This window comes from Schistocerca americana, chromosome 8 (genome assembly GCF_021461395.2).
Source record: "Schistocerca americana isolate TAMUIC-IGC-003095 chromosome 8, iqSchAmer2.1, whole genome shotgun sequence".
Lineage (NCBI taxonomy): Eukaryota > Metazoa > Arthropoda > Insecta > Orthoptera > Acrididae > Schistocerca > Schistocerca americana.
The window spans coordinates 488,175,697-488,191,634 of record NC_060126.1 but is presented as its reverse complement, the minus strand read 5'-3'; the positions used below and the strand labels follow the sequence as shown (position 1 = coordinate 488,191,634).

At 36.9% G+C, this 15,938-nt stretch overlaps 1 protein-coding gene across 1 annotated transcript in view; it reads left to right on the top strand.

Annotated features, from left to right (window-relative positions):
• The window catches only part of LOC124545983 (translation initiation factor IF-2-like), a 132,393-nt gene extending 125,680 nt beyond the window's left edge, over nt 1-6,713 (top strand). The window contains exon 5 of the mRNA XM_047124948.1: nt 6,237-6,713. Within this exon, the coding sequence (XP_046980904.1) occupies nt 6,237-6,393 (157 nt within the window). The 3' untranslated portion in view covers nt 6,394-6,713. The remainder of the gene's footprint in view (nt 1-6,236) is intronic.
• Nucleotides 6,714-15,938: the final 9,225 nt, after the last annotated feature.

Sequence of the window (15,938 nt, the reverse complement as noted above, 5' to 3'; positions counted from 1 at the left end):
TGATTTTACTGTTGTTATTTGGCAGAGATGGTCTGATAGTCTGAGACCTTTTACAGCTACATCACATTTTTACCAGTCCATATTTGTGGCCACATGGTCAGTTACTGATGCAGTCATTGTAGTAACCCTTGTTGCACTATTGAACAATAGTGACATGCCAAAACTTTGAAGGATGTTTATGAAGGTGCAGTTGGATTCATTTATGATATTAGTGTTTATGTTAATGTCCCACACAGAATTATGTTGACCTTTGTACTTGACACTTTATCCAGAGCGTCTGTTAACTGATTGAAAAAAGTGACCACACTACCACTGGGAGATCTATATACGCACAAAGTGATTAATTTCTTGGTGATATCAAGCCCTGTTAGATCAATAGCTGATATTTCAAAGTGTTTGTCTTCACTTACTGCACTGAGGTCATGTCTTGATTTGAACTGTGTTCCTTTCCTGTATAAATGCATGATCCTCCACCCCTTGAAGTAGTTCTGCAGTAAGAGTTTGCCTTTTCATACAATGATATTACTACATCTTGGACTTCTGTGTCTCTACACCAGTGCTCAGTAATACAAACTACTGTGCAGTTCAAAGAATGGAGCTCAACTTCTAATAGTTGTATTTTATTTTTTATTGACTGCATGTTTTGATGGAGGATTGTTAAGTCTGTGAAATGCCTCATGTTACTCTTTCCAATGGTTTGTTTTTCTTTGTGACATCTGGTATATGTGATATTTGAAGTGTTAAAATCTGTTTTGTGAGTGATTGTTTCAGTATTTTTTAAAGTGCTGGAGATACTCTTTAGACAGGGGAACCGGTTGTCTGGATTTATCCCAAAAAAAGACCTTCTTTTCCTACCTATGACAACAGGTATTTGACCATGTATGGCCCGAGACCCACCCCCTGTACTTTCATGAATCAGCTGTACCAATCTTCCCTTCCCAGTCCTGTTTAGGTTTAGGCCATGCCTAGTGAAACCGCATCTGTTGATAGTCTCGATGGGCACCAGAAAAAATGAGCAAAGTTGGCTGTCCTTAGAGCCATCCCTAATCTCACATTGATTCACCTCACAGTTCCATCAAGGTGTGGTCGATCATGACGCTGGAACAGCTCAACAAAGTGTACGTTGGTGCCATGAGTCAGGAAAGCTATCTTGTCCAGGTAACCATCTATGTCATATGCCCCATCCCTGTCCTAACTGTTTCCCACCCCAACCACTATCACTACATGCTCCTCTTTTGTAAAGTCCTTACATATAGACCCTAGGTCCTCTATCACATGACTTAGCCCTGCATTTGGCTTGAAGATACTGATGGCCTGGTACACTGCCCCTAAACTTTCCTGTGACTGAGGGCCTACACCTCGCCCATGGCTACTACCTAGCAGCAGCACTTTCTTGTTCCTAAGACTTTGTACATTCCTAAGCTTCTTGGCCGCGGTTGAAGTGTGCTGCACATTTCCTGCTACTCGTTCTGCCTGAGGCTCTTCTCCACTTTGGCAGTGGCAGATACCTGTGTTTGGTGTTGATGATAAAATTGTCAGATCGCGTTCTCTTTCTTCCTATCCTCCTACCACCTGCCAGTTCCCAGCCACCGTCCTCCCCCCCCCCCCCCCCTATCTCCCTTGATCCTTAAGTGTTCCTTCCTTGCTTCCTCCTTTCCTGTTCCCCAATCAAAATGTTCCTTCTGCATATTCTGCAGTTCCAGGAGAGAACCTCTTCTGTTCTCCCAACAGTCTCCCCACTGCATATACCCCAGTGAAAATATTTCCTACAAGATTGGCAACAAATCCCTCTACTCACTACCTTATAACAGCTCCCACATTTCTCACTCATGGTCAGTTTCGAAAGAATAATTAAGTTTAAAGAATGATTTAAATTTGTCAAGGACGCGAGATTGGCAATATGTAAACAAAAAATGACACAAAAGTCTTATGTGCGGTGGTTGTTGTTTTTGTACTGATTTAGAAATACAATGACAGAAGAATGAATTTCTAATTACTTTGCTTTTAGAGAATTTGCGTTATTAGGCGTCTTTGGTCAGGTTTTTAAAGGTCCTTTTAAAGGGATTTCTTATAATGGCTGAGGCCGAAACGACTTAGGTTGCGTAGTTCATGAAAATGAAAAGTGACAGTGATTTCCACGAAGACCTTTATTAGTGCCGTTACGTTTATCGACTCGTATAATGATTTTATGTCACCTATTGCCGCATTAATATCTGTTCTATGTTTAAAGCACTCCTTACTCCCTTAAAACTAAATGCCCTTTTTCCACTGTACCTTTCTCATTCATGAAGTCCCTAGCCAAAAGAATATATATAAGTTTCTCTGTCTTAATATTCGTTGTGTCATTATATTTCACTTTTTTTGCACTCACTGTAACTATTTTTCTTTTTATTACATTTATTATTATTAGCGGTAGTACTAGTAGTAGCAGAATTATTATTGCTGTTACTTTATTATCAGTCTTGTTATTCAAAAAGCCACAGATGCATACAAATTACGGTTCAAAACATGTTTCATTTGCGTTGCTACCATTTATACAACAGTTTATAGAGTTATAAACATTTTAGATCTAGTAGGAATTAGTGAAGTGACTGGATGAATAAGTTTTCTGGTCAGCTGAGTACGGAGTTATCAACACAAGTCCTTTAGGTTAAGCGCAGGAGTAGGAATTATGGAGACACTGGCAGGTATGACAGTCATTTAGAAATTACATATTGAAATATAAAAAAAGTATAAGTGGCTGACCTGATTTATTAGTTTTACAATGCTGATTAAAGGTATGGGAATTGCTGAAAATTTGAACAATGAAGGTGGGACCTGGGAAATTGAAACACCCAGAGGCTACTGAGAGGTTTAAGAGGAACCTTAACCATGGACTGAGTGAAATGTCTGAAAGAAATACACAGAAAGATGAATTGGGAGTTTCTTGAGATCAAAAAGGCGAAGCCCATAGAACTCTTCGAATAGTAGGCGAAATATTACATTCATGATAGGAGAAAATACAAAAATGTACTAAATGAAGTATCCAAAGGAGAATGCAGATGTCTAAAAAGTGAGATTGACTGAAAATTGAAAAATTCACTAGAGTAGTAACTATAGGGAAAATTGTGAGCTGTTGGAACGTGCATGTATATGTGAGTGATATATCATGTATAAGAAACTAAAGGAACATTTGGGAAAATAGAAACAATAGTGTATCAAGAGCTCGATTGGCAAGAAAATGCCAAGCAAAAAGGGAAAGTTTTAAGAAGGTCTACATAAAGGGAAGAAACTTGAAAATAATATTATGGAAATGGAAAAGAAAGTGGGTGAAGACGAATTTGAGGTATAAGATAGAGCAGGCGCAATTTAACAGAGCACTGCAAGACTTAAATCGAAACAAGGACCCGAATCAGACGATTTACCTCAGAGTTATAAGATCCTTGGGAGAATCAAACATGTGAAAACTATTCTACATAGTATATGCGATATATGAATACACTCAGAATTCAACAAGAATATAATTACCCCAATACCAAAGAACACAGGTGCTGCTATGTGACAGTTTCGGTTCTGTAGAAATGTAGAAACACATAATAAATACTGGCTTCACAACTTACGGTAGCAGATAAGTCGATTAAATGGAAACTCACATTTGTTGCAGACGTTGATTTAGAAAACAATTTTACAACTGTATGAAAATGAGACACCTACATCCGTCCTTTCAGTACTGAACGGCCGTGGTCCCCCAGACCTCCAGTAAAAAGGCTGGACATACAAAAACAATTTAAGAATGTTGTTTGAAATACATTCTTTATTATATTGAAGTTATGAAGAATGACAACAGGGAGTGACAGGTTGTATCCAATTAGCACAGATACCAGATGCAGTTATAAAAGTTGAAGGAGAAGAAAAAGCTTCAGCGTTTGAGAAGAAAGTGAGATAGGGTTGTAGTATACCTGCATGTTAGTCTCTATATGGAAGAATCGGTAACGAAAACCTAGGAGAAATTTGCAAAAAGAGCTAAAACAGGAAATACAATTTTTAAACATTGCAGACGAAACTGTAATTCTGCGAGTAACGCCAAAGGTCTTGTAACATCAGTTGTTGCAGTGGACATTGCCTTCAAATGAGATTTTCAGACAAATATCAACAAAAGTTAAGCAACGCTAGTTGAATACAATGGAATTAAATTACGTGTTGATCAGGAAACAAATTACGGACAGTCATTAAAAGTATCTGACGCCTTTTGCCATTTGACCATGAAAATAACTAATGATGGTAGGAGTAAACAGGCTATACATGCATACTGGCACCAACCACAAAATCTTTTCTGAGAAAACGAAATATGTTAACATGTAATACAAATTTCAATGTCAGGAAGGATTTTTTTTTTGAAAGTGTTTGTGTGGTGTATAGCCTTATATGAAAGGGAGAAATAAATGATAAACAGTACAACCAAGAAGAGCACAGAAACTTTTCAACTATGGTGCTACAGAAGAATGCTGTGGATTAGGTAGATAAATCGATTAACCAACAAGGAGACATGAATCTCATTGGGAGAAAAGAAATTGATGGCACAGCTGAAAAAACGACTAGATAGGCTGACGGGACACATCCTGAATCAACAAGGAGTAGTTTATTAATGAAGGAAATTTTGTGGGATAAAAATTGTAGACAGAGAACAGGGACTAATTACAGGAAACAGGTTGCAATGGGCATTGGTTAAGAGTAGTTACGAAGAGATGAAAAGACTTTAGCCCGAGAGGTAAGCACGGAGAGATGCGTCAGACTATTCTTTCTACTTAAATCCGCAAAAATATTATAAGTATTATCACTCTTAAGAAAACTTTTGTGAAGACGTTCTGGATGCGTAAGAGCCAGATCCAGTGTAACAGAGGACCTGAACTTCTTCATGTAATCAGTTTAAATGAGTAAATGAATGTGCTAAAAATAGTTTCCTGATCTTGAACGCATTTTACATTTGAAGCCTTTTGACCTTGATGTTAACATGAATTTAGAGAACTAAAGCTTATTACTCTCCAAATAGCGATACAATGCAATGAAATCTGCATTTGACATGAAACCGATAGCTCTAACAGCAATTAATTGTCTCAAGAGGACTAATGTTAAAGTTAAAAACGAATTTTGTTATGAATACTAGTCTTTTTCTCGTTTTGCTATGTAAAATTTCCTACCTAATTTCGACTGCTGTATGGTTCGTAAGGAAGAGAATCAGAGAAGTTGCATAAGTAGCACAATTAATCGTACTTAAATCGATGACTCTGAGATTCAAACTTCCAAATGGATGTTTAGGAAACGTCTTTAAATGTACATAGTTACCAGATTCAAAGTTATAATTTACGAATGAGGTCATCTGTAGCCTCCAAAATAATTATGTGTTTGATAAAATAAAGAAATTGCTTTGAAAAATTGTTAGTCCATACTTTGTGCGAAAACTTTATAGATTATTCTTCGTTGTAATCTGTTGTTTTATAATATTTTTTTAAGGAATTACTATACTACTTAGTGTTTTCCTGTACCTATTGCTTCCCAAATCTCCATACCCTCCGTTTTTCTCTTGAGGCACACTTGAAGGGGACATCTGTGCCCAGGTACCAAATACAGATGTTCACCCCCCTTTTCAGTTTCTTATTTTAGCTAATGGTTCCATATTAATTTCTTTTCTAATATAAATTTTTCTCTCTGCTTCTAATAATGTATACTCAAACGCACTCGTTAAAAATTTCGTATCATCTGATATTTTCGTGAATAGTCTCTTGCAGTATGTATTCCATTTTTGGTTCTACCATCAAAATTACCATTTTTTATCTTCAATAATAATGTTTGATTTTATTAATTATTTTCCATGAAATGTTATTTTCATTGTTAAGTTTTTTATTTTCCATTTTATATTCATGTTTACAGTCAAAACGGTATTATTTACGATGTTTCGATCACCAGCATAGTGTCTACAATTCAGCTATGTATTTTCCCCCTTCAAATTTTCGGAATCCCATTCAGTTTTCCATGTTTCAGACATGTAGCGTATGTTTTTATTAAATAGTGGTGTAACACTGCGCACTCGAGTCCTTTCTTTGTGGGAACCTGATCTGTAGATTTTCCAGTACTATATAAATAAACTTGTTCATTTCACGTTTACTAAAAACTGACGAGGGAGTTGGCATTCCTCAGTGACTAACTGCACCTTCTATCTCGAGTATAATAACGCCCATTTTTACTGTTGCTCTGTGCAGGTACAAGGTCCGCACCCGCGTCAGTTCGAGCAGCCCGCAGGAGCTGGCCGTGGGGCCGGGGGTGGCGGGTGCCGCCGGGAAGTACAGCGTCATCCCCAGTTCCGTCTCTAAAGCGGCGCAGCCGCTGCTCCTGCTTCCACTCAACTACTACTACTAGTCCCTGCAGTGCAGGCAACACTTCGCACGTCGCTGTGAAACGTGCGGCATACTCAACGCCGTCCTGCAGAATTCTTCCACATGACAAGCAGACAAAGCGCAAATGAATGTTCTGACATAATTAAATGTCCACTAAGCTGCGCATTCATCCAACAGTAGTTCCCTTGATGGAAAATTAGGACATTGGCATAACAATTCATGTCATGTTTTTCGACGTATCGATCTAATTCAAACACAGAATATGTTGTGCAGTTCGTAGTGTTACCACAGAATGTACATTTACAAAATTTTCTTTCCGAAATAAATTTCTTTTAAGAAACACTAAATGTCTGATACAATACTACTTGTCGTGAACACGTTAAATGCCGGCCGGTGTGGCCGAGCGGTTCTAGGCGCTTCAGTCTGGAACCGCGCGAACGCTACGGCGGCAGGTTCAAATCCTGCCTCGGGCATGGATGTGTATGATATTCTTAGGTTAGTTAGCTTTAAGTAGTTCTAAGATCTAGGGGACTGATGACCTCAGATGTTCAGTCCCAAAGTGCTAGCCATTTGAACCAACACTGTCTCTCATACATTTCCAGATGGCACATTAAAACTGTGTGTTGGACAGAGATTAGAACTCGGGACCTTTGCCTTTCACAGGCAAGTGCTCTACAGACTGAGGTACCCAAACACGACTCACGACCTGTCCTCACAGCTTTCACAACTTTATTTACACCAGTGACCTACCGAATATTTCTTTTTTTTCCATTGATCTACATCTTCACTTTCTTCGTGGTACTTCCTACATGGGGTTTAATGGATATAACTGCAGATATTTTTATGTAGTATCTTAATTTGTTGGCTGTTTTTTCTCTGCGTTTAATAGACTTCCCACAGACACAACGCACAAGTAACTATTTGATGTTTTCTGCTCGGTCCCAACTTCACCACTAAGTGGACTACCCCTGTCACTGAAGAGTAACAGTTTTGCGTTGACACTTTCACACTTTAACACCTGACCTACTGCAAAACCGAAAAATAAGCATTATGGCTTGCTCTTGCCACTTGAACTGAGGGTACTAACCAACCAAATATGCGCTTCACCAAGTAGATATTTTTATTAGCCTCCAGATGAAGCAGATATTGATGTAATGTTGTTCAGTACACTGTCCTCAGCCACCGTCAGATATATCTACACTTACACCCGGTACATTCTGTATATTCTGTTAATGTTTGATCCACTAATCAATAGCCCTTTTCTTCTTATTCTCTGTTTTTTCTTTATTTTTTCTTTTATAAAGATCTGCAGAAAAATTTTTTATCTCAAAATATGGCATATCCACTCAAAACATCGCATACTCAATTAATTTTCTGTGACAGATATTTGTAGCAATAAGTTTCCTCTCACTAATTCGTGTATGTATCTCTAGGTTCATTATTTCGTCTGTCCATTTTATTTTTACTCTCCTTCTACAGTACATCTCAAATCTCTCCAAAATCATTGACTCATACAGTGCCATATTTCACATGTAACATTTCACCTATTTACTTTGCTCGACTACAACTTTTCCTACTCAGTCTTTTTGTGAATACATACTGGGCACTGGAAATTCGACGTCGGATTCATTGACAGGTTAAGCACCACTTTCTTTCAGACTTCTCAGGTATCATGGCTCGTTTAACGTTTTCAAGAAGGTTGATTGGTCTCACTCTTACGTTCGGGGGCATATTATTTTGACATTTCCCATGTCCTTTGTATTCCTTACATTAATTTTATACCATATTCTCAATCAATATCAACTACCCTCTCTGTCAGCTCCTGTAAGGTTTTTACAAGTTTGGCTGTAAATATTGCAGTATCTGTGTGTTTCACTTTGTTTGTAACTCTCCCTGTTATTCTATAATCACCAACTTCTACCAATAACTCTCTCACAAAATGTCCTCCATATGCATCGATTGGCTTAGGAGTCATACAGCAACCTTGTCTCAGCCCACTCATAGTTACAACCCTATCAGTGTCTCTAACAGTCAGTCGGAATTTACTTTTTTTCCATATGCTGATTGTTAATACGTCTTCACTCTCTCAAATCTACCCCATTTTTTTCTGTTTCCAGGAATCTGGCATAACTGGCATGGTTAAATACTTTTGCTTTCAGGGAGCACACAGTGCCACGTATATCTATAAAACCCGTTCTTATTTTAGAGTCTCAACGATCCGGAAGCGTCATGTATCACTTTTACTTCTTTGAACCCTGACACATTTTTCGATCACCGCTTCCCTGCTACATTCCAAACGTTTAGATGCAAAGCCTGCAATGAATTTCGCGGTATGAGAGAGAAAGGTGATGGTCTTGTAAACATTGCAATTCTCTTTTTCTGTCCTAATGCGATCATTGTTACATGGAAGAAAGAACTCTCCCTTTCCCACTTTGATACTCGTCATTGTCAAATATTAGGCAAAGTGTTTTTACTCTATTGTGTATTAATTTCTCCAGCAAGTCAACTTTTATAACACCATAATCTGCAACGTTTCCCTCTCGTAATATTAATCGAAGGATTCCTGTTAATTTCATCAAACTAATAGTACGGAATATTAATAAGACCTCCTTTACTACAATTTTGAATCAAAAAGGGAAGTAATCTGATGAAAGTAATGTGCTCGTAGATTATCTGTCCTTTGTAACAAGTTGGCCACAACGGGATCCCAAAAACCTATTAAAACGCAGTGAAACTCCCAGGCACTCCCAGGATAAGAGATTACTCGCTTTCAGAAAGACTACATATTTTTTAATTGGTTTGTATATCATCAGCGCTTTGTCCGAGAACTTAACGAATGTGAATTTACAGATTATTTCAGGAACACAGTGTTAATATGACCAAGCCTGCAGCAGATATTTATTCTCTCTTTGAAGCTTTTTCCATTAATGTCACCTTTATCTGTTTAATTATTTTCTGACTTACTTAATCAGGAAAGATGATGGCCTTGCTTTAGGGAAGCATCTTGGGCAACGAAACCTCATAATCATACTGACATATTGATGCACATTAATTTAAATGAAATGAAGAACAACACAGAAGCAGAGTTGAATATATAACTGTGACACTGATGCATTTACTATATTTTTATGGCTGTCTTTAATCGATGGGTTCTAATTTATGGTGGGAAGACATTTATTTGTACGGCACGAGAAACATGATTCCACGATTATGAATTCTATAACGCGGCTGTTGCTACTGTTTTTAGTACCCCGCATACGAATACAAGCTCTGTGGGAACAATATGGCAATTTGTACCTACTGGTAGACAATACGTCTCTATTTAAAAGCAGATATTACATTCATTCTGCATGTATGTAAGTTTTTGAACTTCTGTTCTCTGCAAAAATTAATGCTAAGGATGGACCACTCATATCAACCATAATAAAATTTTGCTATTACCCTTACGATGCACTCTAGACAGAGATATTTAGTCCGTAAAATCGTAGTTGTAGACCTACAAGAGCCGTGGAGTGACTGCTCTGTTTATTTACGATGCCTGTTAGAGATAGGAGGGCCGCGTATGTTATGAACGTTAGTGAAACTCGCAATAATATCATACCATGTTCTGCGAAGCCTCTGTGCCCTTTTGGAATGGAGCTTCACTTCAGGTTTTTTGACAGGAAGTTACTAGGTCAGATCATGTAGTTAATGAAACTTTTGCGCCTGATATGTGGCCTGTCTCAGAGATATACCATGTAATTAAGCTCGTCTCATTGCAGTTCAAGGCCCTTCCGTTTATAGACCGTCATCAGATACATACACATACACACACACACACACACACACACACACACACACACACACACACACACAGAATACCCTTATGATCAGTCCAAAGCCCAATTTCCCACCTAATAGCGAAACTGGAGGGTAGAACATAATACAGACGTAACAAGACAATAATTAAGATAATTAAGTATTAAATATGTCAGCATGACAGACATATATCGACGGTGGATCTGTAACACAAACAATACACTCAAGACGAATACAGATATTAGCTAAGTGTCTGGGAACATTGACTGTAAATACTATTACAACCAGAGACAATCAAGAACAAAACGTTAAAGCATAAAAACAGCAGAAATTTCGATAAATTACATCTTTTCCTGTCGTTGGCCGCAAGGTGTGTCGTAAGTGGCTATTCTATCGACGGCGAGTAGTAATTAGTAGATTCTTAAGTGCTGTCCATACCGATGGTCCGAAAGTGAGGATCTTCTGAACTGGACTGGACGATATAAATCTTAATTTGGATATTCTAATTTTTAAAAAAGAAGTAAGATTCATCTATGGTTTTAAATAGAGCATCGAAAACAGAAAAAACTTTCGAGAAAAATGAGTACCATAAAAGGCTGCAGGAATTAATTTAAAATAGCGTGTATAATAACCTCCATTTAGGGAACAGGCCAATTGAGCTATTCCAATCAACCCATTTTATCTGATCGCGCAAACACTTTACTGTTTCTGCTACATCTAGATTTTATATTCTTACTCGTCTACCTATTTCCACGTTTCTTCCTTGTTTAGTCTCTCAGAAATAGTTTCGGGAAGTCTTGATATCATTCTCTCTTTTCTTTTGCACGCTATTCGATTTAATAGCGTTTTTTTTTTTTTCAAAAAACGATGGTTCTTCCCATCAAGGTAAGAGGTATACCATCAGATAACCTCAAAGTTGTTTTGAACGCTACAGTGGATTATCAGGCATGGTTATATCGAGGGTGGAATGCTGATTTCAAGACATAATTTTGATAGAAACTGATTTGAGTACCTTCCCTAGGTTTATTTTTAATGTTTCTGTTAATAGTTCCGCATGTCCGCCTCAGTTTACTAAGTTTAATTTCTATATCTGTGTCGTAGCCATACGTCACCTCATATCTTATGTAAGTAAAGTTGTTTAATTGTTCTAAAATATTGTGCTACCTCACTCTACTGGTTCTAATGTGTTCTCTCCCCCTGAAGGCAATTTTATTAGTTTGTTTCTGTCTAGATCTCCATGTCGAATTTCACACTTACATGTTTCAGTAAGTAAATTCTTTCTGAAGGCTTGCTTACGTATCTGCTAGGATCCCTGCAATGTCAGCATACATTAATTCATTTAAAATATTTCTCCTCTCGTGGTATATATTTTCTGAGATTCTGTTTTCCGTATATGCTTTACGTCATATGGGTGAACACTGAATTCAGTTGAGGAGTTACAGCGGCCTTGCCACTCTCCTTTGTTAGCTGGTATCTCCTTAATCATTTTTAGGTTGAGATCTAGAGCGATAGTCATATTCTGATATAAACCTTTTACTGCATTGATTGGATGTATCGGACATTCGCGGTTCGTCGCTACCTTCAAATCCTTCTGTCTATTACTACTGTCAATACCTTTTCTAAAACCTATGAAAGCAATTTGCTTATTATATTCTCACCAACTTTGTATGATCTAGTGTAAAATAAAAATTGCATCTATCGTGGACCGTCCTTTCCAAAAAAATATTTTCTTCTCAAGCAATATTACTTCTGTTATGTTTTTAAGTCTAGTGTTTAAAATCTTAGTATATATCTTGTATGTCGAGTTCAGTAAACTTATACCTCCGTAGTTGCTGCATAGGCTTATGTGTGCCCCTTTTCTCAAAAAAGGAGTTTCTTTATTTTTGAATTAATGTAAGAGGCAAAATCTCTCAGTATTTTACTATTTATATTACGTACAGCTTCTCCAAAAGGTCATATAAAATTGGGTAGCGGGATATTTTCTACTCTAGCACTGAAGTAATCCATCATAATAATCTGATCAGTATACTATATCCTTTCTGTAATTCTTCATAGAAGGTTCCTCTGGTGCAAACACGCTTCTAACTGTGACGTTGACGCCGCTCAGTTTCAATCTGAGTCTAAGTATATTCTTGTACTTCACATACTCAATCTTAGATCTCTTTTTCCCATTTCTTGTGCAGGAGTAGTGCTACGTCTTACCTTTCTCTTTCCTTTGTTCAACTCTACTATAGAAAATAGTGGAATCTGCTTATATTTGATGCCTCTCATTTCCATTTTCGTTTCTGTGATTGTTACAACATTAATACTCATGCCTTCTAGTATACTTGCAAATTCTATCTCTTCTTTACAAATTGCTGTAACATTCCTGGCATCTACATTGATGTATCCGTTGATCAGTTTCCCTTTGTCTATGGAAGCGAGACTGAGTGAATACCAAAATACAGGCACAAGATACGAGATTCCTGAGAAGAGTTAAGGGTTCCAAAACGGAAGACCCATCAAGGAATCAAGATATTAGAGAAGAACAACTACACCTTTTTTTCTAAATGATAAAATTCTAAATTATATAACAAATGAGAGCGAACACCTAGAAAGGACTGGAGAGTGGGATGATCCCCATAAAGGCAGATTCTATTAAGTTTTATTCACTGTTCTTTGTTTCCACTTCCACTGTCAATCGAACAATCAGATTTGCTTCTAGGTACAATTACCTTTCTGAATCCAGGATAACCATTGCATAGGTGCAACAACATTTATGAATACAGGATAATCACTGCCCAGTACCTTCTGATTTTTAAAAGTCTGTATCTAGATACAAGATATAAAACAGTCAATTCAACGATCCTCACATTCATTTGCACGTCGTCACAATCTAATGGATAGGACGAAGTGTAAACCATCTATCTACGGCTTATTAATATTCTTTTACTGTGTTATATTTCTTTACAATTTTTAACTATTTAAGGTAAAATTTTTCTCATTGGGAAACGGAAACACGACATGCTATTCACGTAAACGAGGTTGAGAAATAGGTATGGAAAATAATCCTAAAACGCAGTAACACTGAACGATATATCAAACCAATGCCCAACGAGCATTTCCGTTCTTCAAATTTTCTCTTAAAATACACTCATCAGAGTGACATAGGAATTAAGTATCCCAGCTGCAATTTTAACAAATCACAGACGTAAACGTGGGATTCAAAAGAAAGGGGACTAAAATTCTTTGTTACTTTATAGCCAACTGCACCCTTAGTTAAAACTGAATAGAGCCCAGGAAAAACAAAATTAAAGTGACCAAATTAGATGTAAACATGTTTTTCTTCGACAGGTTTGCAAATAACTCCCAGAAAGACCATATGATATTCTTTGTTCTAGTTCTAATATTGAGTTGTTTTGCTAACTAGTATCGACGTATTATAAAAACAAGTGTAGCCAATACAAAATAATCACCTGAGATGATTATCCATAGTAAATTTGATTTGCACGTGCGAATACTATCCGTCTATTGACATATGAGAAATGTAACAAAATGAAACCACTGGCTGTTGTATCCTCAGGCCTGTTGATGTTTACGTGCGAAGGCGGTACAAATTCCTGTTCTAATTCTGCATGAAGTTGCAGACATCGCAATAGAAATATTTACATACTTGATAGAAAAAAATCTTTGTGGAATTTCGAGTTTCGGAATATTACTATTTATCGTTATCCTGCTGTTTCACCGTTGCTCTGTTTCATCACTCATATACTTGATCATTTCCTTAATGACATGTGTCACGAACTACATTTTTTATGCCCACTATAAAATAATTCTTTCTATTCTAGACCCAATTAGATCATATTAAACGTCAATACTCCTGTTGTTGCCAGTCACGATTTTGATGTCTTTGAATTTACTTGCGCACGGCATGTTGCGGGAAATAATTCTTACAAGATGATGCCGTAAATATGATTTTTGATGTGTGTGTGTGTGAGCGTAGCTACATCGTTGTGAAAGCTTCTGTATAAAGCATAAATGTTAAGATTTGTCCTGAATGACGTTTCTTAGAGGAAGAGGAAGTAATTTACTTCCGCAGTGTCAAATGTTGTATTGTATAAAAATTCACACGTGTTATTGACGACAAAATAATTCACATCTGCACACCAAAAACATAAGCATCAGCAATGTACGTTTTTCGTCGACAAAGCGATTAACGATTATATAATTTTCGTGCCGATAGTAGGTGCTGAAATCACTTCACTAATTTTAAATACTACAAATTTCTTTTGTTAATACACGACTAACATTTATTATCCTGTAAATAACTGTTACTGACGGCTATAGATTACGTAAATAGGTACTAAAATCTTTAAATTTTACTAAATTAAGAAACACTGTGAAGCATTGGCGCCATTAAAAAGAAAGAACACGTCATAAAACTTACAGAGTTAGTGAGTAGGAATCTCCATGACCTTGCAGTCTACCAGATAATGTAGACACCTTGAAAGACTAATAACAAATCTACAATTATGTGTACAAACCGAATATTGCCTGTAAATTTAAATGCTTATGCCTTAAAAGAAAACTATAGTTTATTATCTCAGATAGCAGAGTACAGTATAATAAAATGCTTGAAACGCGCGATAAAAGGGAAAAGACACATAAAAATATTAAACAGTAAAAACATAAAAAAGATAAAATTGATGTTTTGTGTGGAATTATTGCTACTGGTAGAATTACAAGAACGTTGACAGTTTCAGCAGTTCAGTTCAAGCACGACAGACATCTCCGTATGGATCTAATGTTTGCACATTCCCATATTTCTTTCTTCAAATTAAATGTGTATCATCAGTTTCTCCAAAATTAAATCACTGCGTGCACATCATCGGCTTGAAGCAGCAGTCAATTTTACAAGAACTGATTTTTCTCTGATCCCACTTATACTATAATCAGTTCAGGCAATTAATTAAACTGGTTTGCACGATTTTAATAGATCTCATAAGCACTAAAACTCTACGAACGTTACCATGTTTTCCTAACTTTAAAATCCTGAAAGTGAAATTTTTAATTACATTGTGAATTCATAATTATTCGATAATTTTAGACTCATCTGAATCGGGGATATGATTTGATGAATATACTTGCGGTTTTTAAACCTAAATTCAAAATTTCTTCAGTCCTGAAATGAAAAATGGATCGCAAAAGTAAACCGACATGCGGAAGCCATAAATCTTCTGTTTAAAAAAAAAAAAAAAAAAAAAAAAAAAAAAAAAAAAAAAAAAAAAAAAAAACAACGGAGAAAACACGCGAGTCACATGAAAAACGTTGTCTTTCAGCTTCCAAATAACCCTGTTTCTTATGAGACTTAATCATCTGATACGCTGAAATACTTTCCGAAAGGACATTAATCAAATTGCTGTCTCGTGTTACTCCTTATACCGAAAACTCACAGTGACCGAATCTGAATAAGATCCAAAATATCGTGGCTCGGTTCTTCAGGAAAGGTACTTTGACATGTGCTATATCCTTGTAAAAAAGATGTACGGATGAATAAAGCTAGTACTACTACTACTACTACTACTACTACTACTAGGTCTGTTTACTGAGCGTCTCCACAGCATACGTGAGACACATGACTTACAATTAAATTCCGGATTAAGAACGACTGCTACGGTTACTAGATAATACATCTACATCTACATTTATACTCCGGAAGCCAGCCAACGGCGTGTGGCGGGGGGCACTTTACGTGCCACTGTCATCGTGGACCTTCTGCGAGAGAGTCAT